The 26,528-nt window shown below is 44.0% G+C and overlaps 3 protein-coding genes across 7 annotated transcripts; 2 read left to right on the top strand and 1 right to left on the bottom strand.

The window, feature by feature from the left end:
• Positions 1-1,717: 1,717 nt before the first annotated feature.
• Positions 1,718-5,463, top strand: LOC127008416 (uncharacterized protein SYNPCC7002_A1628-like). 3 transcript variants are annotated; one of them, XM_050880551.1, is made up of 7 exons: positions 1,718-1,914; positions 2,544-2,717; positions 2,845-3,004; positions 3,128-3,321; positions 3,440-3,595; positions 4,155-4,266; positions 4,419-5,463. In XM_050880551.1, exons 1-7 carry the CDS (start codon positions 1,822-1,824, stop codon positions 4,577-4,579), a joined length of 1,050 nt encoding a protein of 349 aa, XP_050736508.1. In that variant the 5' UTR covers positions 1,718-1,821; the 3' UTR covers positions 4,580-5,463. The 3 variants fall into 3 exon arrangements, with proteins under 3 accessions (XP_050736508.1, XP_050736509.1, XP_050736510.1); XM_050880553.1 differs by having other exon boundaries at positions 1,774-2,335; XM_050880552.1 differs by lacking the exon at positions 2,544-2,717.
• On the bottom strand, positions 4,931-10,966 carry LOC127008415 (histone deacetylase 8-like). Its single transcript, XM_050880550.1, has 10 exons — positions 10,805-10,966; positions 10,349-10,461; positions 9,339-9,528; positions 8,836-8,977; positions 8,001-8,107; positions 7,470-7,662; positions 6,880-7,052; positions 6,419-6,513; positions 6,001-6,106; positions 4,931-5,806 (listed from the first exon to the last, which is right to left on the bottom strand). The coding sequence occupies exons 1-10, from the start codon at positions 10,809-10,811 to the stop codon at positions 5,763-5,765; spliced, it is 1,170 nt and encodes a 389-aa protein (XP_050736507.1). The 5' UTR covers positions 10,812-10,966; the 3' UTR covers positions 4,931-5,762.
• A 1,145-nt stretch (positions 10,967-12,111) lies between these two features.
• Positions 12,112-26,199, top strand: LOC127008414 (5'-3' exoribonuclease 2 homolog). 3 transcript variants are annotated; one of them, XM_050880547.1, is made up of 19 exons: positions 12,112-12,270; positions 13,663-13,839; positions 14,038-14,215; positions 14,578-14,729; positions 15,301-15,532; positions 15,637-15,843; positions 16,070-16,167; positions 16,377-16,559; positions 16,741-16,856; positions 17,202-17,402; positions 18,167-18,481; positions 19,109-19,265; positions 19,843-19,919; positions 20,482-20,736; positions 21,731-21,988; positions 23,843-24,016; positions 24,683-24,895; positions 24,929-25,000; positions 25,429-26,199. In XM_050880547.1, exons 1-19 carry the CDS (start codon positions 12,196-12,198, stop codon positions 25,676-25,678), a joined length of 3,390 nt encoding a protein of 1,129 aa, XP_050736504.1. In that variant the 5' UTR covers positions 12,112-12,195; the 3' UTR covers positions 25,679-26,199. The 3 variants fall into 3 exon arrangements, with proteins under 3 accessions (XP_050736504.1, XP_050736503.1, XP_050736505.1); XM_050880546.1 differs by having other exon boundaries at positions 24,683-25,000; XM_050880548.1 differs by lacking the exon at positions 21,731-21,988 and having other exon boundaries at positions 24,683-25,000.
• Positions 26,200-26,528: the final 329 nt, after the last annotated feature.

The raw sequence follows: 26,528 nt of genomic DNA, 5'->3' as shown, positions 1-26,528 counted from the left end.
AAATGTGAGAAATTCTAGGTAGGGAGTAAGTATGCCATAAATATTTGTTTTTAATTTCGTAATAAAAAAACTAAGAATAATGGTGTGTTGAAATTTTACCTTTTATTGCTATTTTCTCAAGTGTGGTCAATGGCAGTCTTCATCCACCCCTCACATCAACTACTTCCAAGGGCCGAAAAGGAGGTCAGTTGGGTCCTAATGAGTGTTTCTTAGGTTCATGGTACAGAAGATGGGTCATAAAACTACCCCTCAAAGTGCCTGCAACTCCTATGAAAGCCTAGTGTGCTTGGGCGCTGAAATATTTAAGAATGACCTAAAACTTTTTATAGAATATCGAAATACTACTTCAGCCCTATGGTAAAGACCCATGATAAACCTACGACCAATTCATCCTATAGTTAACAGGAAAGATAAAACAAAAAATAATAATAATAATAAATAATACAAGATAGAAATAATAATAATAAATAATACAAGATACTCAAAGGCAAAAAAGCATTGAAGAAAGAACTAATTTATCCTATAGTTAACAGGAGAAATAGATAATAATAAATATACTTGAAGGAAGAAATGTAATGAAGAAATAACTATATAAAAATGGGAGAAAGGGCTTAACAGTTATGACAGGCTTGGCAGTCATGTTGTGAGTGCCAGTATGATAGATACATTAAATAAAGATTAGATATATTCATGGATAGTGAGGCCATGTTCATATCTTATAAAAAAGGCACATCCCCTATTAACTAGCTAACTAGTAACTGACTAATGGAAATAATGTAATGAAGGCGGAGTCAGATGTATTGCAAGGTAGAAGATGGCGCCACTATAAACACTTGCCTGCGCCATGACGGGCTGGGGGCCGAACACCATCCAGGCCCCACAAGCAAGCCTACCGGCGCTATAGGCGTAGACGTAAATAAAATAAAATAAATAATAAAAAAGGAGAGTGATTATGAAGAAAAAAAACTATGATGTGAAGAAACGAGGAAAATGCTCATTACTCATCCAGCTAACAGAGGATTGATAGTAAGGTATGTTATTTTTTTATTTTTTTTTTTAGGTAAAGTTGGGAGCATGCACTATACGGACTGATTGATAGTAGGCCTAAGGTAAGGTATCCGGTTTTTTTTTTTTTTTTTTTTTTGGGGGGGGGGGTAAATTTGGGAGCATAGCTATAGGTGCGCGTGGCGGCGGTGCTCAACTCCGTCCCTTTGAGGCTGTGGTGGGGCAATCCTTTAAGGGACACAGGGAAAAAGAATGAAGAAAGGGAGGAAGAAGAAAGAGGACGCTGAAGAGGAGGAGGAGGAAGATGAAGGAAACAGAACGAAGAGAGGGAGGGAGAGGACGCTCGTGTGACCGGTCTTGATCGTAGAGGAGGATCTCTTAATATTCCCTAATTATCTCCTCTTATTCCTAAGCTCCTTCTTCTCAATAATGCCCTATATCATGTTTAATTTACAGTGACACCATTATTATTAGACAGCGCAAGACTTAAAGCTAGATAAATAAACAACCTAGAAGTTACAAAGTCCTTTAAATAATCTAACACAAATACAGCAATGTTAATGGAAATAGGAGATCGACGTACGTCTTCCCCATTTATCCTAATGTAGCAAGTACGTAGTACCTATATAATCTTAAACTGACTTCAATATAATGATCGTAATATAAGGAGGGAGAGAGAGAGAGAGAGAGAGAGAGAGACTGCTGCTAATGATGATGATGATGGTTTGGAACAGCTGATGAGGGTCGTCTGCTCGCCTCCCTGCAAGTGATCTTTCTCCCCAGCGAGGCGTCCATACTGTTGTCCTCGGCAGTGACATGACTCCCTTCGGCAGGGTGGACGCCTTCATCACCTCAAGACTACTCAACAGGGGACAGGAGCAGCAGAGGCGGTATTTTAACAGAATCAGGGTGAGCTGCCCTGTTGGATGCTGGTCCGGGGATGCTGCTGGCTCGGTATTCTCAGACGCTTCCATCTCTCACATCAACTATTCCCGAAGCCCGAAAAGGAGATTAATCGGGTTTTCAAGAGGGTTTTTTCACATTCATGGTACTGAAGAAAGGTTACACTACCACCAAGGCCATTAAACTACCCCTGGAAATGCCCAAAACGCCTACGAAAGCCTCGTCAAATGTGTGCTTGGGCCTTGCTTACCCACATAATACCATTTTATAATCATGGCAGGTTTACCATTAGTCCTGAAGACCTTGTCGTCATGCCTGGCTGTGGTGAAGGAGCTGACTGTTGCCTGTAGTAAGTGGTCATGGGGAGCTTTTAAAGTGCCTGCATGGAGTACAGGCTGGGCTGTCACGGTGCTCCACACAGGCTGAGGTAAATGTTTGCATCTATCTCAGTCAAGATGCACATAGTATTTTAACCAGTTTTATTTATTTTACTATACAGCAATTTGTCAGAAATTGCTAGTTTGGCACTAGAAGTCAATTTCTTTAGATAATGTTGTGGGTGTAGGGAAGCATAACTTACCCTGCTGAGCCAGGGCCGGACCAGCTGTGCCGTCACCTTGGCCTTGTTCTTGCAGCACCACCTGGCGGAGGGGGAGTGGCGCCAGGTGGGGCGCCTGGCCAGCCTGCCCATCGTGCACCACCCGGGCTATGTGTGTCCGCTGCCGCCCAACCACCGATTCAAGATGATGAAGTTTCACTATTTATACGAGATTCTTTTAGGCGACGGCGTCATAAAGAAAGATAAGCAGGCAAGCAGATAAACTTGGGCCTAAAAACATGTCAAAACCTTGGAATTTTACTCAAGCAGAGTATGGACAATAAATAGCTATCAGTATTTTAATAATCTCGTAAGCTGATGTCTGCCAACTGTTGCAGGTGATACAGCCGGAGCAAGTGAGCCGAGAACTGGCCTCGGCTGTACACTGTCCGCTGTACGTGGACAAATTCTTCGATGGAAAAACATCCGAGACAGAGCAGCGAGCGACAGGCTTTCAGTGGACGCCGGGACTGGCCAGCCGAGTGCGCTATGAGACAGGTGAGAACAGCAGACTTTTTCTGATATTTGTGTGGCCTTTCAGTCTTTATATGAAGTAGATACATTTAATAAGGTCTGCATAAACATGACCCTGAGCTGCCTATTGGTTCCCCCTGGTGAGAGGTGGGACTGTTCTGGCAGCCAAACTGAGTCTCGAGTTTGGCCTGGCGTGTAGCACTGGGGGCGGCACGCACCACGCCTTCCCGGACCGAGGCTCGGGCTACTGCCTCATCAACGACCTGGCAGTGACGGCTAAACACCTTGTACAGTCTGGCTTGGCTGAGAAGGTTCTTATAGTGGACCTGGATGTACACCAGGTTAGTGCCTTGAAGAGGATGTTGGGGGACTTCAATATATCATGTGTGATCGCTGATGTCATAGAATCTGAAATGTTGTTGTACCAAGCAAAATATTTCATCACACCTTTTGTTACAGGGAGATGGAACAGCGTTTATATTTGAAAACCATCCCGACGTTTACACACTCTCCTTCCACTGCCAAAACAACTTCCCACTTCGCAAGCAGAAGAGCGACCTTGACGTGGGCCTGGCAGTGGGCACGGGCGACAAGGACTACCTCAACACCCTCGCTGTATGTACCAGTGGACAGGATTATTGAACTGCTTGACTGAGATAATGTTTTGTTCGCCTTTCTTTCATCACCTACAGAGCCGAAGCATCAGCATTATCTATTGTTATGTCTTGTAAATGTTTTCAGGTTATTTCTTAATAAGACATCCCATTGTCACCTTGAGTAGCCTAGCCTTGTGAGGGGCATGAATAGTCCAGTCCAGTGGTTCCCGATGTTCTTGCACTCACGACTATTTTCCCAAAATCTGGATATCCATTGCTACCCCCTGATATCAGCAAACTTATGAATTTACTCAGCAAATTTATGATAAAAATAATTAAAACATTTTTTGTTCTTAAACAAAAGCCAGGAAAACATAAAAGCATTGAAAACATCATCAAAATGCCTAGCTATAAAAATCATCCTTCCAAGCCATTTCTAGCTAGGCCTCGTCTCCACTTACTGATTGGGAACCTTTGGTCTAATTCATTCATGTGAGTAACTTAGTGCCAAATAACATGTGTGAGTGTGTGAACCAAGATCTCTCAGGAATGTTCTAATTACAGCAAACACTTTTCAGGAGTACTTACCAAGTGTCTTAGACAAGATCCATCCTGATGTTATCCTGTATGATGCCGGAGTTGACCCTCACGAGAAGGATGAACTGGGCAAATTAAAACTAAGTGATAACGGTATGTCCAACAATCCACCCACTACACCAAGGATATAATCATCAGGATGCTATCAACTTTAGGGTAATAGTTTATATTTGACCAACCCCATAAATAAATTCTTAATCTTCCCTACACTTGATTCTAATGCCTGTTGCACCACTGACCTGCAGGCCTGTATCTGCGGGACACCTACGTGCTGCGGGAAGCCGTGTGCCGTGGCATCCCGGTGGCTACCGTTATCGGCGGCGGCTACGACGAGATAATGAGACTCTCGGCGAGACACACCATCATCCACCGGGTGGCCCAGCAGATGTGGAACACATACCTTTGACATGTTAATATGTCTTTTAGTATTCATTCCCCAGCATCAGCAGGTATATGGATGAAGGAAAGGTCAGCTTGCTGCTCAGCACAGCACAAAATGGTTCTATGGAGTACTCAAGTCTGGTATGTGTAAATCAGGCAAACTCAACATCCACATTAACTTACGCAATTCACATATAAATGCAAATATGAAAGGTACTTTACATAATTGTCAGGGTATATATTCAGTTTGGCCAATTTACATGCAAGAGGAAAGCCGAATAAGCCGCTTCAAGGAGTTGCTGCGGTGCGCTGAGCAGCAAGGCGACGCTCCACTTCCCTGAGGGACTTTGTGACGCTTGTGAGTAAAATAAAAAAGGACAAACATATAATTTTATTTCAATCACATTTTTTGTGTATAAAAGTGATTAAAACTTCTTTAACAAATAATTAAACTGAGAGAATAGCAAAAAGTGTTGCTTCTACTTGTGTACTGCTACAAAGCTGTTATGGTGATGAGAGTAACAAGTTTACAAGGATAAAGGTACTGTAATTAAAGCTCCTAAACTTTTTTAGTGATGTCTAAACCTAAAGAATGGCAAAAAATATTATCCAATTGTATTAGTGCCATGAGGCCCGTTGTGGCAATGAAAGACTTCCTTCACCAGCGTAGCCAAGCCTCCCTTCCTTCATGTGCTGATTGACACAGCTTGAAGGGGAGTCACACAGCAAGAGACATAGTGACTGGCCAGTGATGGGAGTCCTGCCACAGCCTTACTGCTACACCACTACTCAGACACAAGCACTTGACTTCAGTCCCAGCCAACCTCTTCAGGAAATTTTTTGTATTGCTATGTATAGTACCCTATTTTGCTGAAAGCTCAGAACTAAATGTAGCCAAAACCTATCTATCTACATCTATGTGCTAAAGCTGTGCATGGCCTCAGAGCTCACCAACAACTCCTTAGCCCTGAGCCTGTGGTGGGTAAGATCCCATTACCTCGGGACACAGGCCAGTGTGACATCCGGGTTACCACTGTTTACCTTCCTCAGGTTTCTTAAAGTAGTACCCATGTACTGACCAGCCCAAAAGGGAGGATGACCAGCTGAGTGGGCTGCACACCTACTGACCTAACCCCAGACCCCAAAACAATCATTGCGCCGACCACCACACCCGGCACCGCCAACATGACCAACAATATTTTTCATAATTACTGTTTTTGCCCCAGTAGCTCAGCCAATTTATCAATATTCCCTGAAAGAGTGAAATAAATAAGTACTGCATGAAATGAAGCATATTTCAGAAAATGTTACAGCGAACCTTTAAACTTACTGACAGGAAACTTGTATCAAACCAGCTCCAGGCTTGATGGATGACTATTTCAATCGCTGGACTGCTCTATGTCTATTTTTGCATACCTCTCACACCTCACTCATCCTGCTACTTACCATGTGCTACTTTTATGGTCTGGTCCAAGGACTCCTGTGTGTTGGAGCTCTTCTGGAGGCCCGGCGTCACCTCCAGGTCAAAGCTGGGCCCGTACCGCATGAAGAACTGAAAACAATAAATATGGTGTCTACTACAACATTTTTACCAACACTGTAAGACTCGGTAAAATGGAAAGACTGGCTGCTACTTGTTTCAAATGTCATATACCTTCTAACAGAGAGGAGACAGAAGATATAGCAATGGTACAGGGTGGGTTTAGGGCTTGGGTAGCAAGACTGATTTGTGTGTGTGTGTGTAATCAATCAATGGGGGTATACACTGGGGGGCATGTCGCCTTACCCACCCTGCAACACTAAACCTACAAATATAGATCATAACAATATCAACAATACCAACACTAGTCCCCTCACATCCTACCTGGTGGTCGGGGATCTCGGAGGGCAGAGGACACTTGAGGAGGGTCCCGGTGATGGCCGTCCACAGCTTGGCGGTGCTGATCTTATCGTAGCCGCCTGCAAGTGATATCATGAGAAAGTTTTTATTCGTCAAAGAAAACATTGAGGATAAAAAAGAATTGTATGAAATCTGGAGTGTGTGGCAATTTAAGGAAAAGCTGGACAAGTATAGATATAGACATAGGACCAAAGGAAGGGAGAATTGTAAAGTAGGAAAAACAGAACAAAGAAAGGAAAACATTAACGAGAGATTGATGAAAATGACTGTAAAACTAAAACAAAAAAGAAATACTGTAGAATTAATTATACAAATGGAACATAAACAAAGAGACAAAGGAGAAGAAATCAATGCAGTGAAAAATAAGATACTAATTAGATATGGACACTACAACTAGGTAAACACACACAGACACACACACATACCTCCACCCAGAAACAGTGTGGGCTTGGAGAGGTTGGCAACATGGGTGACACAACGGGTGTAGGCTTCCAGGGTGAGGTTGGCGCCCCCGAGAGGGTCTTGGCTGAGGGCATCGGCACCACACTGGCACACCACAGCATCAGGCATGAACACCTCACACAGCGGGTAGAGGATGCTGCACACGGACGAAGAATATTATTGTTATTACTGGAACACTACAGCTTTAGGCACAAACACCTCACACACTTGGTATATAAAGGATGCTGCATATATTCAGTTACTATAGGTCTTGACTGAGAAAATTCATATATGCTTCCTTATCAATGAGACTTTCTATACAACAAAGTGAGGTCATTCTTTGTTGATTTATACCATAAGGTGCTGGCCATCATGTGTTTGAAGATACCCTAAACTTAACCTAACAAAACCCAAAACGGTTACTATAGGTCTTGACTGAGAAAATTCATATATGCTTCCTTACTAAAGAGACTTTCTATACAACAAATTGAGGTCATGCTTTGTTGATTTATACCATAAGGTGCTGGCTATCATGTGTTTGAAGATATAGAGAGAGAAGATTGTATGGACCCACCTCTCAAAAAGATACACAAACTGCTCATCGGTAATCCCTTCCTTGTAGGGCACGTTGAGGGAGTACAGCCGCCCCTTGCCCAGGCCTGTGTCTTCCTGCGCGCCGGTGCCAGGGAAGAATCCTGCCTCCCTCTGGTGGAAGGAAGCCGTCAGCACTTTGGGGGTGAAGATGAAGGCGCTCTCAACACCATCGCCTAAGAGATTAAAAACACATTTATTGGAAGAGTTAGGAATAGAGAAATATATTAGCACTGGATAGAGAAACTGAGATGGAGAAATAAATCAGCACTGGATCAAGCACGATAGAAGAGGGAGAAGATGAACCACAAAAGAAAAAGTAGTTATTGGGATGTACTTTGTTATTTGAATACTTAACAATTATTATATCTTGCATACTTATAATTTTACATTTCAAAAAATCTATTTGTAAGGGAAAATAATGAATGGTATTAGGTGAGAGTAGAGTTGGGAGGAGTTCAAACAAAGGCACTCATGATCTCAGAGCGCACACACACACACAGGAGGCACTGACCGTGGTGGACATCCAGGTCGAGGTAGAGCACCTTTGGGAAGGCCGTCCGCAGCTGCATGATGGCCAGCACGATGTCATTCACATAGCAGAATCCTGCAGCCATGTCCCTGCAAGTGTATACTGTTCAGACTAGACATCAAGCCCTGTATTCTCAGAAGCTTTCAGATCTCACACTAAATATTTCCAAAGGCCACAAAGGAAGTTAGTTGGGTTTTCATCAGTGTTACTTTACATTCATGGTGCAGAAGCCTTGTCAAACTATCATTAGGCTCATAAAACTACCAATGGAAACATCCACAACTAATACAAATGTCTTTATCAATTGTGGTGTGTAAGCCCAGAAATATGTAGTGTACCAGTGTAAAAGAGTTCCTGGGGCCTTATCCCAGAGTAGCCACTAAAATATTATGAGGCCATTATCCCTGCGAGCATAAATATCCACACCCATTAAAGATCCATCACTAATGCTCTATATAATGCTACTGTCTCGGCACACCCACACCCACTCACCTCTGTGCATGAATACAACCTATAATCACATCCTTTTAAGCTCCCTGGGCCTGGCAAAATAAAACATCCAGTATCAAGGCTCAACACAGTGCTACTCTCTCTGCACACCTTTGAACACTTTCCAGAGGGGCGTACCAAGACACCTCTCCATATGAATGGTCTCTCTACTTTGAACACTTCTACTAAACGCTACCGATTTGCAGACTTTTTTATTTCCTCATTTTTTTGCACAGGCTTTCTTGTTTCCTCTTTTTTTGACCCTTTGAGCTGCCTCTTTTCCTGTAAAACAATAAATGAATGAAAATCAACACCCACACCTCCCTACCTCTGTGCGTGGTGCCAGCCGCCACACCAGTTCAGAGCAATTTTGGCCCGGCCGGCGGTGAGCTCTCGGGCCGCAGTGAGGGAGCCGCCAGCCAGGCCACAGACCACGCCCCAGAGATTGTCCAGGATGGGGCAGTCAAATCCTGTGCAGGGGAATAAGTATGAATACATCTCCATATAGGACAAGCGATGGTAGGAATAGATTTTATCCCTCCCTTCCCCAGAGACACACAAAGCATATACATAATTTAATTCTTTATAAATTCCTATTAATAGTACATGTTATTAGCCACACAATTGCATTTCTCTCATTATTTATTATTGTTATTTCTATTATTATTGTTACTTACACCCACAAAAATCAGTCATCAATACTTACCCAGCCTAAACTCATCCCATACTATTGCTTTCTCTTCTGTACCTTCTATTGGTGCCTCTTTCTGAATAAACTTTGCATATTATTAGCATTATTTACGCCCACACAAACCATTCAAGAATACTAACCCAGCCCAAACTCATCCTGTACCATTGCCTCCTCTTCTGTCACTTCCTCTGACGCCTCCTTCTGAATAAACTCCACGTATTCCTGCGAGTGGAACTTCCTGATGTCCTCCTCGGTGGCTTGCTCCGAGGGGACGACCCGCATCTTGCTCAGGAGTCCGTACGAGGCGATGAGGGCGTGGGTGAGGCGAGCCTGTCAAGAAAGGTGCCCATGAGATGCGTCCAGGGTGTTGCATGTAGAGGGTGTTTCTACATCTGAATAATAAATTGACATACTAATGAACATAAGATAACATATGTTTCAATTGGTAATGGTGGCTCTTCTTTATGATAATTATTATTACTTATTTACTTTAGTTTACTTAGTCTTGTCTGGCTTAATAATATTAGAATTTCTCTATATTTATATCATTAGGTACTACTAAGTGTAATGAAACACACAATGAATTAAACTCTGCAGCATTTTCCCAGTATACTAAAAATTGGCAAGGCTGCAGAGACTAAAAACTAGGTCAGTGCATGTCTGTTCTGCCACTTAACAGGGCTGTCATGACTTCTAGCCTCCCTGTCCACTCTGAATGGAATGGTTTCTCATTTCTACTTCCGTGTCCTTTACCTTGCCCTTCAATGAGTTTCAGTGAGTGCAATAATCATCAGGTCTTCTACACTTGCTAGCTCCCTCAGGAAAGGCATTTTGCTTTTGTACATTTTGAGGTAGTGGTCCTGACTGTTTCCCTTCATTATGTTTCCTAGTGGTTTTTAGGGCACTGGTCGGTATTACAAGACATTTTCGCTTTTCATATCAGCTGTTTCTAAAGGCCAAAGAGGGGGTCAGTCAGGTTCTAATGAGTGTTTCTTTAGGTTCATCATACAGAAGAAGGGTCACACTACCACCAGGGTCATAAAACTACTGGAAATGCCCACAACTCCTATGAAAGCCTGTGTTCTTGAGCGACGAAATGTCATAATACGACCCACTGAGTCACGTGAATTTCGGATTAAAAACAACTCACCCGCTGGCGAAAGACTGGAACAGCTTCACAGCATTTCAGCAGCTGAGCATCGGCAACATACACCACCTCAGCCTTGTTCTGGGGGGGCCCGCTTTCCCTCATTGCCGCCTCACCTATAGGATTAACAAACCCCGTGAGTCCTTTACTTGGGCACCTTCAGGGGATGGTTAGGCAAATGCTGTCAGCCATAAAATATCTGGAGACTAATGGAATAGATTGACTAAAAATAAAACCCAGCAACAAAGATAAGGTTACGGTCAGGAGACAGTTAGGCAAATACTATCATCAATATAATGTATCTGGAGACCAATGGAATAGAGACTGAGTAAAAATAAAACCCAGCAACAAAGAATAAAGTTACGGCATCTTCCGGACACCTGGTTTTGAACTGTATCACTAAAGTTTCTATTTAAATCTCAACAGTACAATGTTATGGAGTCTTATATATCAAGTGACCTGGCATATTCCTTTGGCTGAGTGTTTCTGTGCTTAGTTAGTGTTGCCGTGCTGCTGGGGACCGTGGGGAGGCGGGAGGAAAGCCAGGAGACGCAGGAAAACGGCTGTCACATTCAAACAGCCGCCAGCCACCCTCTGCCTTTTATTTACATCGCTGTGGCGGGAAGAGGAGCGCCCACGAACCTATTTTATATTTTATTTTATCTCATTTATTTATTTCTTGCTAATTGGCTCTTTCAGGGTCTCATTAATAACCCTGCATGAACATCAACTATAAGACCAAGCCCACATAAAGCTCCTAACATCCTTTAAAACCTACATTATTTGTTTCCAGATGGTGTTTTAATTAATTTTCATTTTCCCGTAAGGTAGTGATGACCTTCCCCCCTATGGCTGCTCTGAATCCTACTTCCTATATCCTGCAGTGCATATCTATGTACAGCTGTACGATAAACCTACCTAAAATTACTGTGGGGAGTCTGAGTGTTCGTACAGCAGCAGCTCCATCCGCATCTGCTTCTTCGATCGTTATAATTATCCCATTTTAACACTTTCCTCATTAATTACCTGTTCCTAGTTACACTCACGCCTTCTTAATGACCTAGTCTACCTGTACCCAGGGCATGTAAGTAGCCTACGGTACGGTTCGGTGCGGTATATTACGTGCGGTACAGTAAGGTAATTTTATAAGGCCAAAAATATGGTTCGATATATTTCTTCAAGTACGGTACGGTACGAAAGTACGATTATTCTTTTCGTACTTATATATTTCGTACCATATCCGTACCCAATCAAGTTCGAAGGGGGAAGAAAAGGACGAGGTCAATTAAGTCACCTCACCTCAGTTTAGGGAAAGGTCAATGAGTTAGAATTCTGGCCACATATACGTCATACATCCTCGAACTTATAATTACATCCTCTTTTTCTTAATCCGCCCTTTAATTGATGCCTTAAATTAAATTACCCCCACAGCCCCACGTACCGGTGCATTGCATGGTCAAGCATTGGGAACGGAAGTTAATTGTTGCCTGAGAATTACAGGAGTTACTATTATACTAATGAGAGAGAGAGAGAGAGAGAGAGAGAGAGAGAGAGAGAGAGAGAGAGAGAGAGAGAGAGAGAGAGAGAGAGAGAGAGAGAGAGAGAGAGAGAGAGAGAGAGCATTATACCAGGGTCACATTACATCACTATACACAACCAAACCACGAGGCATTAAAAATTTCAACAAGTCTATAAATTTACTAATACTACATTCCTTTATTTCCACTTAGAAGCGTGTAATAAGAGGGAGCCATTAAGTAGCACAGCCGCCCTTCTCTCCACTAGCTGAGGCGGATTTAACAGCTGCGGCGTAGACTGAAGGAGGAGGACGCCGCCGAGGCATCGCCAGCATGGGAGTCCCGGCATTTTTCCGCTGGCTGTCCAGAAAGTACGCGTCTGTGATCATCGAGTGTGTGGAGGACAGGGTGAGTGCGTGGCGGCATACTTTGGAACACCGGAGGAGGGCGAGGGAGAGGAACACCCTGTGGGGCTTAAGTGGGCCATACGTGTCTTCCCCCGGGTGCTGGCGTGACCTTTTTCTTCTTCTCTTTTTCTTCTTTTGACCTGTTCCGCTTTGTATCGCTTCTTAGGTCCTCCTTCTCAACACTTATATACTTCACACCATCCACTTAGTTACTTCACAGTGCACACTTACACACTTCACCCTGCACTCATGTGATTCTCTGCTCTTTTCTTACCCTGATTTTGCTTTTCTTTGCCCTTTTGTTAGTTTCCACTGTTACACTTTTCACTCCACTTTCACTGCTCGGTTCATTTTTCCCAACATGACAAAAAAATTTCTGTGTGAGGTTCGTGTGATGGTCCTTACACCCACACAGTCCTAACCGAGCAGCACTGTAGTGCACAGTGGCTCCACGAGGGGCACGGGTGTCCTCCCCAGTGGCGGGGTTGGTTTCTGTCGTGAAGATTTACATTATGCATATATTCTATTTGTGGACTAACATTTTTCTGTGACATGTTGATGTGTTTTGAATTATTTAGGCAGTTGTTATCTCTGAATAACATAACCTTCCTAGTGGGGGCTTTGCCCCCCGGTTCTCTCTAACAAGAGGCTTCGCGCCCTTCGATCCCTCTTAACAGGGGACTTTGTCCCCTTCGACCCCTCTAACAGGGGGCTTTGACCCAGGCTGTGTTTTTACATTTCATCTCTATAATTTCAAGTCTTACACACCTTACTGTGGTGAGTGAGTGTGTGTAGAGCAGCGCATGTCAGGAAGTTTCCTCCCGTGTGTTTCCTTCCTCACTGTCTTGCAATATACACTACTTCATGAAGGCCAAACATTGCAATGTTCACCACAGGACAATGGTGGTAGAAAAATCACCGTGTTCCTTAAACCCTTGCAGTGCCTTTGGATTGCCCTAAAAAATGTACCATATTAAACGAGTAAGAAAGACCTTTCCTGTCAGCCTTGACCTGAGATGTTCAAACTGGCAGGCGAACGGCAGACCCCCCTGCCAAAGCGTATATGTAATTTGATTATCATTAATTTGTTTATGAGATTTTGATCAAAGTGATTGGCTTCTGGGAGGTTTGAAGGTTAGTAGAGGACATATGACAACAAAAGAGCAGCTGGTTAAGTAGGAGACAATATAGGGAAAAGTGCATAATGTAAATTTTAACCCAAGTTGGTTTCCTCAGTGGGGTTAGGTTACTTTCCTTAGTGGCGACAGGTTATTGCTATTTGCTGCTTAGTGTGAAATAAGTACTTGTATTATGGAGCAGGTTAAAGCCCCGGAGATGTTGTGTGCGTGGCCCACCAGTGTATGGACTTAATGATAATAATAACAATTTGCAGCAATACAACACTGACGATGGAAAGCAGATCCCTCAGGACACCTCCAAACCCAACCCTAATGGGATCGAGTTTGACAACCTGTACCTGGACATGAATGGGATCATCCACCCTTGCACCCACCCTGAGGACCGCCCCGCCCCCAAGAATGAGGACGAGATGATGGTGGCGATCTTTGAGGTGAGTAACAGCAGCCTAGGGTTCACTTCTTATCCTCTTTATTTGTTCGTAGTTGATTTCCTTACTTCCTATTATTTTCTTTAATGTCACTTAGGCAAGAGGTAACCAACATCTTCATTCTTTTATTCTTTTCAGTGGTAAAATTTTGGTGTCTCTTCTTCCCCTTCTTCTTTTAACTTCTTCTTACAATCTCTACAGTGCATCGACCGCCTCTTTGCCATCGTACGGCCGAGGAAGGTGCTGTACATGGCCATCGACGGTGTTGCTCCGCGCGCCAAGATGAACCAGCAACGCTCCAGGAGGTTCAGGGCATCAAAGGAGGCTGCCGAGAAGAAGACAGAAGTGGCTCGCCTCAGACAGGAGCTGCAGGATAAGGGTGAGGGAGGGGGATGACTTGTCCTGTCCCTTGTTTTTGTTCACACCTGTTTGATCCTTTTCTTGTTATTGTTCTGGTTTGTCTGTTTCTTCATATTCTCCTTTTTCTTTTTCTTCTTTCCTGTTTTGTTTTCTTCCTCTTTTACTTATTCTTTTTTCTTCTTTTTCTTCCTCCTCAGCTTACTCGTCTTTTTTGTCTTATTTTCTTCTCCTTTTTCTTTCCTTTTTCCTCTTTTTTTCTGTATCTCTTCTATAGTCCTCCAGCTGGTCTCCCTTCTACCTCTACCTCCACAGCTCTTCTGGGTAGTATACTAATGGGGACTAATAATCACTTGTCATCATATTTGTTTTTCTCTCTCTCAGGTTACAAAGTGCCACCTGAGAAGCCCAAGGAGGCACACTTTGACTCCAACTGCATCACACCCGGCACGCCTTTCATGGACAGGCTCTCCAAGTGCCTACATTACTACATCCATGATCGCCTCAACAACGATCCAGGGTGGAGGGACATTAAGGTAAGTGGTGGTGAAGGACGCAGAAAAATCAGGAACTTACGTCATTAGCTCCCCTCCCTCTTCCTACTGACAGTCTTCTACTTCTTTAATTCCACTGTTGCCTCTCTTCATTGGCACGGATTTGGCTTTCGCTGGTAGCCTGGTAACATATACTCTCTGGTCTTTCTCTGCCTCTGTGGTGGATAGTAGTGTGTTTCCCATGTTTCTTCATTGAATTGTAGCTGCCACTTCCTGTAGCTTGGTGATGTCATCTTGTAGGAAATTTGGTCTTAGGGTTAAACTGTACTTCACTGTTGTCACTCTTATCTTCTTTCGGGCAGTAGGAATTTTAGTTTTAAGCTCCTATCCTTTCTCTTACTGACAGTCCTCTACTTCCTCTTGAATTCTTAAATTACATTGTTGCCTGCCTCTTTTTCTATATATCTGCTCTCAGTATTTTCATGCTGACTGCTCTTCTGGAATTGCCAATCACGGTTCGGTGCCATATGGCCACTGTAGTTGTGCTGCCATGAGTACATACCTCATTAAGTCGATCAATAACCCTAATCAATAACCTTCGTAACCCGTGCAGGTCATCCTCTCTGATGCCAACGTGCCCGGCGAGGGGGAACACAAGATCATGGACTATATCCGCAAGCAGCGCGCCCAGCCGGACCATGACCCCAACACGCAGCACGTCCTCTGCGGCGCTGATGCTGACCTCATCATGCTGGGTCTGGCCACGCATGAGGTCAACTTCACCATCATCCGAGAGGAGTTCAAGCCCAACAAACCCAAGCCCTGTGACATTTGCGGCCAGCTAGGTGAGACTTTTTTTTTCTCGTTTTGACGTTGGGTGCAGATAGACGTTCTATAAAACTAAATCACTACTGGTTTGAACACTTTATAAGTCGCTTGCCTCCCACAGGACACGAGCTGAACGAGTGTGTTGGGGTGGCAGAGGGTGGTGCGGGGGATGAGCCCGATAAGGTGTTCGAGGAGACGCGCTACATCTTCGTGCGCCTGAATGTGCTGCGCGAGTACCTGGAGAAGGAGCTGGAGATGCCGAGCCTGCCCTTCAAGTATGACTTTGACCGCGCCATCGACGACTGGGTGTTCATGTGCTTCTTCGTAGGTGAGTGCGTTGGGAGGGGGGTGGGGTGGTTTGCAGTGCTGGGTAAGGGGTGGAGTTTTTACTTTATTTCTTCTTTTTCTTTCTAACTCTTATATACCTTCTTTTACAATCTATTCTACTTGCTTTTTTACTTTTTTCTTTCATTCTTTTATTTACTTGCTTTTTTCTTTATAACTTTATTTCTTTTATTTTCATTTTGCTCACTGTGTCTTCTCCCAATTTCCAGGGAACGACTTCTTGCCACACTTACCTTCCCTTGAGATCAGAGAGAACGCCATTGACCGCCTCGTTAAACTCTACAAGGACTGCTGCTACAAAACGGGTGTAAGTACATACTGCTACTGGTGTGGGAGTTGAATTTCTTGACCTTATATTTTGAGGTATATCACTGAGATCACTTGGAGAGATGGGGTGGGGTGCTCAGTGAGGAGGCAGCAAGATGTGGATTGATGGAGCGGAGTACAGGGCTGAGAGTTCGTAGACTGAGGTGATTTGGGCAAGAACGGAGCCTCATAAAATTTCTCCCTCCCTAGGGCTGGTTGACGGACAGCGGCACGGCTAACATGCGGCGTGTCCAGATGATTCTCCAGAACCTCGGCAAAGTGGAGGACGAGATCTTCAGGAACCGACAGAGGAGGGAGCTGGACTTCCGCGCCAGGGACAAGGCCAAGAAGAAGGCTGAGAAGATGGAGAAGGAGGCCGCCAACAGGTTCAAGGTCGGATTTATTTAGTTTTTTCTTTGTTTTCTCTTTATTTAAGTTTATTTTTTTTATTTTTGAGGTTGAAGGTTGGTAAAGCTGAAATATAGTTGGTTTATATAATCTTCCTTCCTTTCTTTTTTCTTTCTTTTCTTTTCCTGTTTTCTTATTTGCTTTCTTATTTTGTGTGTGTCAACAGAACGAGACTGGCCAAGGGGCGCTGGGCGTGATGAGGGCCGGGGAGACTGCTGTAGCTCATGGGGCCAAGGACTCCATCATGGAACAGCGCTACATGAACATGGACCGCCAGGGAGGGTGAGTCACTTAGCCACACTGTTATTTTGTACTGTCATTGAAATCTAGTGTATTATTTTTCTAACCCACCCACTCATAGTCAGTGAAGTCTATTTTGTATTATTATTATATTTTCCATATTTTCCACCACTATTTGTAAGCCAGTTCCTCATAATATACTGAGCCCTCCTTCCACGTGCACTTAGCCACACTTATTCTGCACTGTCATTGAAATTTAGTGGAGTAGTATTTTTCTAACCCACCCACTTATAGTCAGTGAAGTCTATTTTGTATTATTGTTGTATTTTCCACCACTCTGTAAGCCAGTTCCTTATAATATACTGACTCCTCCTTCCACGTGAACAGACAGGGACGCGGGCAGAAGAGGTCCATAGACAGTGTGAACGGGTCCGACGACGAGGAGGAGACTCCGGATGAGGTGCGCCTGTACGAGCCGGGCTCCAAGGACCGCTACTACGAGTCCAAGTTTGAAGTGAGCCCCAACAACCTGGAGTTTAGGAAGAACGTGGCCGATGAATATGCTCGTGGCCTGTGCTGGGTCCTCAAGTGAGTGGGGTTTGATGGCATGATTTTGTAGGACCATATTCTTAACATTTTAGTACCCTGGTATGCATGCTTGACGAGGCCTTCATAGGAGTTCTGAGCATTTCCAGGGGTAGTTTTATGACCACACCCAGCCACACAACATCACACGTACTATCATAAAGGAGTCGGAATTGGAGATATTTTTACCGACTCAAACTCCGACTCCGGACAAAAGTAGGCGACTCCAACTCTAGTCCATATTTATGAACATCTCAGTGCCTCAGTTCGCTCGTTTGAAAAGCCTCTCGTAGAAGTTGCTGGGGTTTTCATGGGCTGTTTTGTGATGCTGGTGATAGTTTTACCCGACTTCTGCACCTTGAACTGGAAAACTACCCATGAAAACCATGTTAGTCTGGAATCCTTGGAAAATAGTCGTAGTGGGAGCCTGAAACAATTGAAAAATATCACCCTTTTAAAATAATTTCCTAAGTCATTATTCGTAGATATCCAGGTTTTTCTCTTCGTTAATTTTTCAACATATGACCCCCATTTTTGTATCGTTGCCTTCATCACTCAGGGTTTCAGTGTTCTAGAATTGACCTTTTCATTTCTGCCTAAATCTTAAGCCAAATGAGATAATGACTTCCAATTTCCTGAAAAGTAGAAAATAATGACTTAAGTGGTTTGTTTACGAAGGTGACGATATGGACCTCTGACTGCGACTTGAGCTCCACACCCCTGACCTTACCTTTACCATTATCCTCACCCTGTCTTGTGTCCACCAGGTACTACTATCAAGGCTGTGTGTCGTGGGACTGGTACTTCCCCTACCACTACGCACCCTTCGCCTCAGACTTCACCAACTGCGAGCATGCCAACGTCACATTCAACCTGGGGACGCCATTCAACCCCCTGGAGCAGCTGATGGGGGTGTTCCCTGCCGGCAGCCGCTCCCACGTGCCGGAGCCGTGGGGGGAGCTGATGCTTGATCCAGATTCGGTCATCATCGACTTCTACCCCGAGGACTTCAAGATCGACCTCAACGGGAAGAAGTTCGCCTGGCAGGGTGTGGCTCTCCTTCCTTTTGTGGATGAGAAGCGGTGAGTGCAGAGTTCAGGAGAGTTATTTTACAGTAAAGGAAGGAGCTCATAGACATAATAAAAGAGTACGAAAAAAGAACAGTTCAGGAGACACTCAGTCCAGTCATCAGCAGGTTTAGAAATGCTGCTTACTTGACTGACTTTATACTTCTTTTCAGGGTATTTTGAAGTGTATTAATTACCAGTGGTTATAGAAATGCCTCTTCGTTGATTTGATAGCCATTGCAACACATCTCTAAGGGTATTTTGCGTTAGCTCTGTCCTGTCACCAATAAGTTTAGAAATGCTGGCTTGTTGACTGCCTGTATGCTACTTCTCAGGGTGTTTTGAAGTTTATTAATCACCAGAAGAGTTAGAATTACTACTTTGTTGATTTGATAGCCTTTGCAACACATCTCAGGCAATACTTTCAGTCACCTAATCACCAACATAACTAACTGCCATTGCCTTTTCCTTCACCTCAATTAAGTCATTACTAGCCTACAGAAAATTGGAACAAGTGAAATTTAGTATAGTCAGGGTATTTTGATGAATCTGATTGCCAGCAGATGAAAGAAATATCGCTTTGTCGACTGCCTTTACACTACTTCTCAGGGTACTTTAATGCATCTATCGAATTCCCAACAGATTAAAGAACGCGCTCGAGGAAGTCTATAACCAGCTGACCCCAGAGGAGATACGGCGTAACCAGCGCGGCGACGACAGACTCTACATCAGCGTCAAGCACCCATCATACACCAGCTTGATGGACCTCTATCGCCTTGGCATGGACAACGAGAACGAGGTGGGTGTCTTTAGGGGACTCGGAAGGCATGATATGAGGCCCTTGGTACTCAGTTATTTCAAGAGGAGAGTACTGAGATATATTTACAGTGTCTATATTTTGGCATTTATAGTTGTGGGTGTTGCAGTGCTGTTCAGGCATAATGTAAGGGTTCTGGTTTTCAGGAGGAGAGAATTGAAACATCTTTAGAATAACTTTTGTTTGGTATCGTGTTATTTATAGCAGTGGGTGTCGATGGGGTTTCAGGACATATTGTGAGGCCCTTTGTACTTTATTCTTTCAAAAGGAGAGTACTGAAACATCTTTTGAATGGTCTTTGTTTGGTATCTTATGTTATTTATAGTGGTGGGTGTTGGTGGGCTCTGAAGGCATAATGTAAGGCCCTTGATTCTCTATTCTTTCAAAAGGAGAGTATTGAGACCCCTTTAGAATACCTTGTTTGGCATTGTTTGTTGTGTTTATAGCGGTGGCATGCTACAGGCCTCTTTGTTTTGTTCACATTCAACACCCAAAAGAACAACAGCCTTACAGATAGGTCATGAAGCTTGTCACTCAACCTGTGTGTGTGTTCCTTCAGGTTCCGATCAGTGGCAAGGAGTTCCAGGGGATGCAGGGCTTGGTGCTGCTGGCCAAGGACAATGTGGAGACCAACGGGTGAGTACTTAGGGTGTGTTGTTTGGTCAGAGGTCTGTGAGGGTGTGTGCTGGTACCAAGGCTGAGGGGAGGACTTGTGTAGTATCCCTTATGCAAGAGTTAACCAGCATCTTCATTCTTTCATCCCTTTCACTGGTAACCTTTAGAACAGCATCCCTTTGTCTGTATTTCCTCCTGCCAATGACTCTTTCAAGGGGGGAGTATCGAGACAGCTCTCCACCCAAAAATTGATCTCATTTGGCCACTACTTCTTTATAGGACCAGTGCTTAGTGGGCATTATTATTTTTATTTGTTTTTGCCCTTTAGTTGCTTCCATTACTGTAAAAAAAATATGTACACAGCCAGCCAGTCAAAGTCTTAGTCACACCATATGATGCTATCCTTAGTGTAAGTTATAATTGCCTGTTGATTAGCTTACTTATCTAATCATGTAAAGTGGCATGCTAACTTCCATGGCTATTTGTTACTATCAGTTTAATTGGTAACTATTTGTTATTTTGAACTACATATATTTTTTGTAAGTTTCCATCTTTCAAACTTATTGGCGTTCCTTTCTTCCAGTGTGCTGAGGACCCCGGTGCAGGGCATGGACGATGTGCTGAAGAACCAGGTGGTCACAGTGAGGTACCGCAACCCCAAGTACCCCTCGGACTTCATCTTCCCGGCCAGGAAGCTGGAAAAGGCCAAGGAGCCTCCGCGCGTCCTCAAGCCATCAGACCTCAATCAGCAGCAGTCCAGGAACTACCGTCCAGTCATCGGCTTCAATCCCAACATGCCCCGCGCCCACCTGGACTCCTCCGGCCACCGCGCCCTCAAGTGAGTACCCACACAGGAACACCACTCAGACACATCCTGAAAGTGACCTCGAAGCTTTGGGCAGCAACACGCATGATTCAGCAGCACAAAATTTGTATTTCAAGATGTGTCTGCATTATTACTGAAGAATCACGTCAACATCTGTGGCAAACTGGTGCAGTAGAGTTAGAGTGGCATTGTGTCCTTCCTAAGCCAGGCCACTTTGGTAGCCCCACTCTCTTAACACATACAAAGGTTATGCTGGCTGTAGGCTCTGCTCGCTCTTCTCTGACTTAGCATTCTGTAAGAGATGTTGCCAGAGTTGTTTGTCCAACCCAGAGATGGTAGTGATGTGATCTCTTTACCAGACATAGTAAAGAGATGGACTTGTTTATCTGGGCCTGTGGAGTTCTGTGACTGATCACTGACACTCCACACAACTTGTGGGGACACTGCCCGTGTTTAAAGGTGCTTTTTGCTGCCTTAAGGTAGCAGTACCAGCAGCATTTCTTCTTGTTGCTGTGTATTGCTACCTGGATTTTTTATTACCTTTGATTATTTGGTTGTAAAGTTTTAAAGAATATCTGATGTGTACAAATTTTATCTTAAGATGCTGTGAAAACTTATAGATCAAGTAAAAAGAGTTATCTGAGCAATACTAGGCATTTCAGGAATATTGGCTTAGGTTCATGATACAAAGGTGGATGGAATAACTTTCTCAGCAGCACACTGACTAATGATGGAAGTAGCACACCAAAACTTAGTGTTTGAAACTTTATACTAAATGAGATTTCATTGCATGAGTAAAAGGGACTGTTGTACATTAACTATGATACATGTTACATATCTTTAAAAGAATAATACACTAAATATCACTGGTTCCAATTTTGTGTACGCTAGTCATGTCTGGCAAGGCAGTGAGTATTTTGCTGCAGTAGTGCTGTTTGGCCTCTTGGTTTGCTTTATTGTGTCCACCGGAGAGAGAGCTGCCTCCTAACCTGCCGTCCTCCTGCAGCCACAACCTGCCGAACCTTCAGGGTGGAGGAGGGCTGTACAGCCAGAACGTGCCCCTCCTCAAAGGTGATCGAGGAGGGGAGGGGCTTCTGGGAGCAAGTCCTTGCCTGCTTCCACCTCCACCGACACCTGGAGGCGGCCTGGGCTCTGAGCTAGGTGGTGGAGGATCTCTCATGGGTTCTGGAGAGGGAGGAGGAGGCCTCTTAGGAGCAGGACCTGATATGCAAGCATTTTACGAAGACTCTGGAAATGCTCTTGGGTCAGTACTAGACATATTACCCTGTCTAGCAAGGGAGGGGGTAGAGGCCTGCTGGGAGGAGCAGCTGTTGAGGGAATGTTAGATGTGGTTGTTGAGGAGCACTTTTGAAGCCTGGAGGAACCATGTGGTGAAGATCATTACAAGGAACACAAAGGAAGAACAAACAGAATACATACCTCATACAAGGGAGGTAGAGGGTGTGGATCATAACAGGGCAACAGGGTAAACACACACACACACACACACACACACACACACACACACACACACACACACACACAGGCTGCTGGACTGAAATACATGACTCAATACTGGCCTTGGTGATGCCTGGTGAAAAGATACTCTAGACTGTTATGAGCATTAGTGCAAACTGTGTGGAGTTCATCATTGAGCACCATTTGCTGCATTGCTTTAGCAGCGTATCATCTGCCATATTTAGAGGATGTGTGATTGATTAGAAGAGCTTCATTATTTTCAAAGGGCAGCATTTTTAGAGGTAATTGCACCTGTGAAAGATTAATGTTCAGAATTGCTGTTATTCTGTTCCTCATCTAACCTGTCACTCCCTTGATGCCTTCTCAACACTAACCTGTTTACCTTCACTCATGTTTACCGCTGCACCCTGATCCGGTCCTTCATTCTGACACTAACCCTTAGACGGCGGCAGTATTCTAGAGTAGCTCCCCCCAAAACGAATCATCTATATATAGTCACTGTTGACCTTAGGAGTGTAGCATAAATGTAGTTACGCCACATAATGGATGTTTTAACTATCGTCCATATATAGATTAAACTGCAGTCTGGAAGTGTTGTTATATTTTTGCCATACAAAACTGACTGGCTGAATTTTGGACCATCTCTATATAGTTCCACCGTCGTCTAAGGGTTAATTCTAGTGTGTTATTTCATTGATCAGCTTCCTAGTATAAGTCATTTTAACATCATCCTCATCTGTAGTGTTTCCCGGGCTCAGGGGGTTGGCCACTAACCAGCAGGCACAGCACGTGGGTGTAAGGCTGCTATCATCACACACCCTCTAGTTATTGGGGTTGAGTACAGGCTTTCACCTGCAACTCATTCATCTTTCTAACACTTTCTAACATTTTCCGTGAATCTTCAGTCAAACCACAATTTCCGCTGGCTTGGTTCTCATATTTCCGTGGTTTTCTGACATGTTCACGATCTTCCAAAGCTACGGTAGATTTCACCGAAGGAAGACAGTATTACCATCATCATCAGCAGCAGCAGCAATAACAAGAAACAAATAAGAACCACGCCAGCGGAAATCGTGGTTTGACTGAAGATCCACGGAAAATTTGCCCTGTGTGATAGCCCCTTAATCAGTACTCACGTCACGGTTAATAATAATTTAGCTGAGGTATAAAACAAATAATTTTCATCATCAAGACTAATTCATCACCTTTTTTGAATGCTTTGCCTCAGTTCAGTTATCCAGTTTATTAATTTATTATTGCTTCCTTCGCTGTCATTTAGTACTCGCATCATAGGGAAAAAATTGAGCACCAAGGAGTAAAAAACATGTCATTTTCATTGTAAAAGTTAAGCTAACCTATTTTTATTTCGACTCTGAACTCTCTACCTCACTGCTGTTATCTAGTCTATTAATCACTATTATTATCATTATTTTTTCCCTGACATTTAATACTTCAATCATTCTCATAGTAAAAGCTGTCACCAACTCTCCTTTTTATTTCGACTCTGAACTCTCTACCTCAGTGGTGTTATATCTAGTCTATTTATTCACTATTATCATCTTTTTTTCTTTCCCTAATGATGTTTTAGTGCATATGTATTGGCGAGCATACCCTAAGCATTGTTGTTGTTTTCACTCAGTCACTACAGCAACCAAGGCAGGGGTCAGGGCCGATACTCTGGGGTCCCGCCGCCCGGAGACTCCAGGGACAGCAATCGCAGGTCAGGTGGCGGTGGCGGTGGCGGCCGCAGCCTCTTGGGAGAACCGCCGTCCTTCAACTTCCCCATGATGAGCCAGTCGTCGAATTACCGCAGGTGCTGTGTGACCCTTTTCTTGTCTTTCTAAGCTAAGGAGACATAGGTTGGTATTCCTAGATACTGCCGACTCTCACATCAACCGTTTCCTAAGACTGAAGAGGGAATCAATCAGGTTCCAATGAGTGTTTCTTTTAAGTTCATGGTACAGAAGAACGATCAAACTGCTAGAAGGGTCATAAAACTACTGCCCCTACGTGTCCCAAACTTACGAAGGCCTTGCCAAATATGTGACCTTGTGCACCGAATGGTTGAAATTATGACCCACAGACCAATGTCAAAAGAAGAAAACAAACAAGAAAAGATAAAACACTTCATATAAGCCAGTCATCCAACTATTGTAGATGTTTTATGACCCTTTTCTATTTTTTCCAAGCTAGAGAAACAGACCAAGGGCAGAAGAAGAGAAGAATATAAACCCAAAACAATAACATTTCTTGAACCTTTTCCGAATAATCTTTGGGAATTCTCAATCACAATTTTCTTTCTTTTGGGGAGCAGTCTTCATCAACCCGTCCTACCCCATAAGGGAAAAGAAGGGCACTAAAAAAAGCAGAAGAAAAAAGACCAGTTATAAATATGGACAAAGGAAGGACTGACAATGACTTACGTAATGGACTTGTGTTTCCAGCAGACGTAACATCCGTGATTTTTCTTCCTTTCCAGCAACTCGAGAAGCAGTAATTACTCAGGAGGTGGAGGAGGAGGTGGAGGTGGAGGAGGAGGAGGAGGATACAACCAGAACTACAGCAACTCCGGGGGCTATGGTGGCAGGTCTCAGGGCGGGTATGGTAACAATGACAACAGTAGCAGGTCCCAGGGTGGCTATGGCAATGACAACAGCAGGTCCCACGGAAGCTATGGTGGCGACAATGGCAGGTCCCACGGAAGCTATGGTGGCGACAATGGCAGGTCCCACGGAAGCTATGGTGGCGACAACAGCAGCAGGTCCCAAGGTGGCTATGGCAACAATGACAACAACAGGTAAGCATTTGGAGGAGGAGGAGGAGGAGGAGGTCTCTCTAATCTCTGAAGTATGAATATTTTTATTTTCTTTCTCCTCTCACTTCTCCCTTGCCTTCCTCTTTTCATTTCTCTCTGACTTTTTCTTATTTCTATCAATTATCCCTGCTCTTTCTTTCCCTGTTCCTTTCTTCTCCTCATCTTACTTCTCTCTTCCTCCTATCATTCATCCCGTCCCTTCCTTTCATTTCTCTCTTCCCTTTCCTTCCTTCTGCCATTCATCAGTTTCCCTTCTCCTTTTTCTCACTCCTCTGCTCCTTTCTCTTCCTCCTCACTCCTTCCTTTCCTTCCTCCCTTCCCTTTTTCATCTCGCTCCTTTGTTTCTCTCCTCCGCCTCTTGACATGTCCTGGATATGCTTCTAATCGTACTCCCTGCATCTTGATTTCAGGTCCAGTAGCTACAGCAGTTCTGGAGGTGGGTATGGTTACAACACCGGGAACAGCAGCAACAACTCACGCTCTGGCAGCAGCTACGGTTACAGCACGTCCAGTCACTCCTCGGACAGTTACAGCAGGAGTAGCAGCAGTAACCAGGGCGACGGATATGGCTCAAACTGGAAGGGCCGAGGTGGAAGTGGAGGTGGAAGTGGAGGAGGAGGAGGAGGAGGAGGAGGAGGGTATTACACGTCAAGGAATTAGTGTTAAGGCATGGTTGTTTGAGGATGTGTGTGCTGTTTTGTTGTTAGGGATGGCACCGTTTCCCGACAGTCTTCTTTCCTGTGTGTTCTCGGAGCGAAGTTTGACACGATGCCTGGCTAGTCAGTCAGTCAGTCAGTCAGTGGCCCTCGTTTAATTGTAGGTTAGCTAGCTTGATATCTGTAGCGTTCCGTGTAGCAATGTTGCTGGGTATGGAAGGGAGGCGATAGGGTAAGAAAGTGAGCTGCAATACCACGGGAATGTACATTTAATTTAATTTCATGTTATTATATCAATTTACCTTTTCCCTTAGTGAAGTTATGGGATGTGCATCTTTGCAGTATAGAGTTTTATATATGATTTTACTATATTAAGCTTCAGTATATGTTACTGAACAACTGACTGGGCTGTCACTGTTAATAGCCTACAGTAAGTATTTTCCCTTTGTCTTATTTATGCCCATGAGTCACACTGATGCAGCCCCTGTCCACCACTGTAATAATAACATTTGAGTTCTGCTTTTATTAGATTTATTGTTATCCTCCTCACTACAGCACAGCAGAACAGTGTCAGGTGTCCTTGAAGTGAAGTAAAAAAATTGCAGATGTAGTAAATTCCCACACATGACCCCCTCACTAATCAGCTCTCAGGGCCGGCCCCCCACTCACTGGCCCAGGCTTTGCTCAGAGTGGCCCGTTGCTGCCTCCACCTCTGTTGAACCTTTACACCAGTCCTGCAGCAAATGTTATCACAGATTAGGTTGGAATTTAACTTTTTTACAAGATATGCAACTCTCTTTGGAGTGCAGCTTCTTTATAGTGTCTTGTTAGTTAATGAGCACAAAGAACTTCCT

This window comes from Eriocheir sinensis, chromosome 37 (assembly GCF_024679095.1).
Source record: "Eriocheir sinensis breed Jianghai 21 chromosome 37, ASM2467909v1, whole genome shotgun sequence".
NCBI lineage: Eukaryota > Metazoa > Arthropoda > Malacostraca > Decapoda > Varunidae > Eriocheir > Eriocheir sinensis.
The sequence above is the reverse complement of the archived record's forward strand: the minus strand, read 5'-3'. Positions and strand labels throughout refer to the sequence as shown.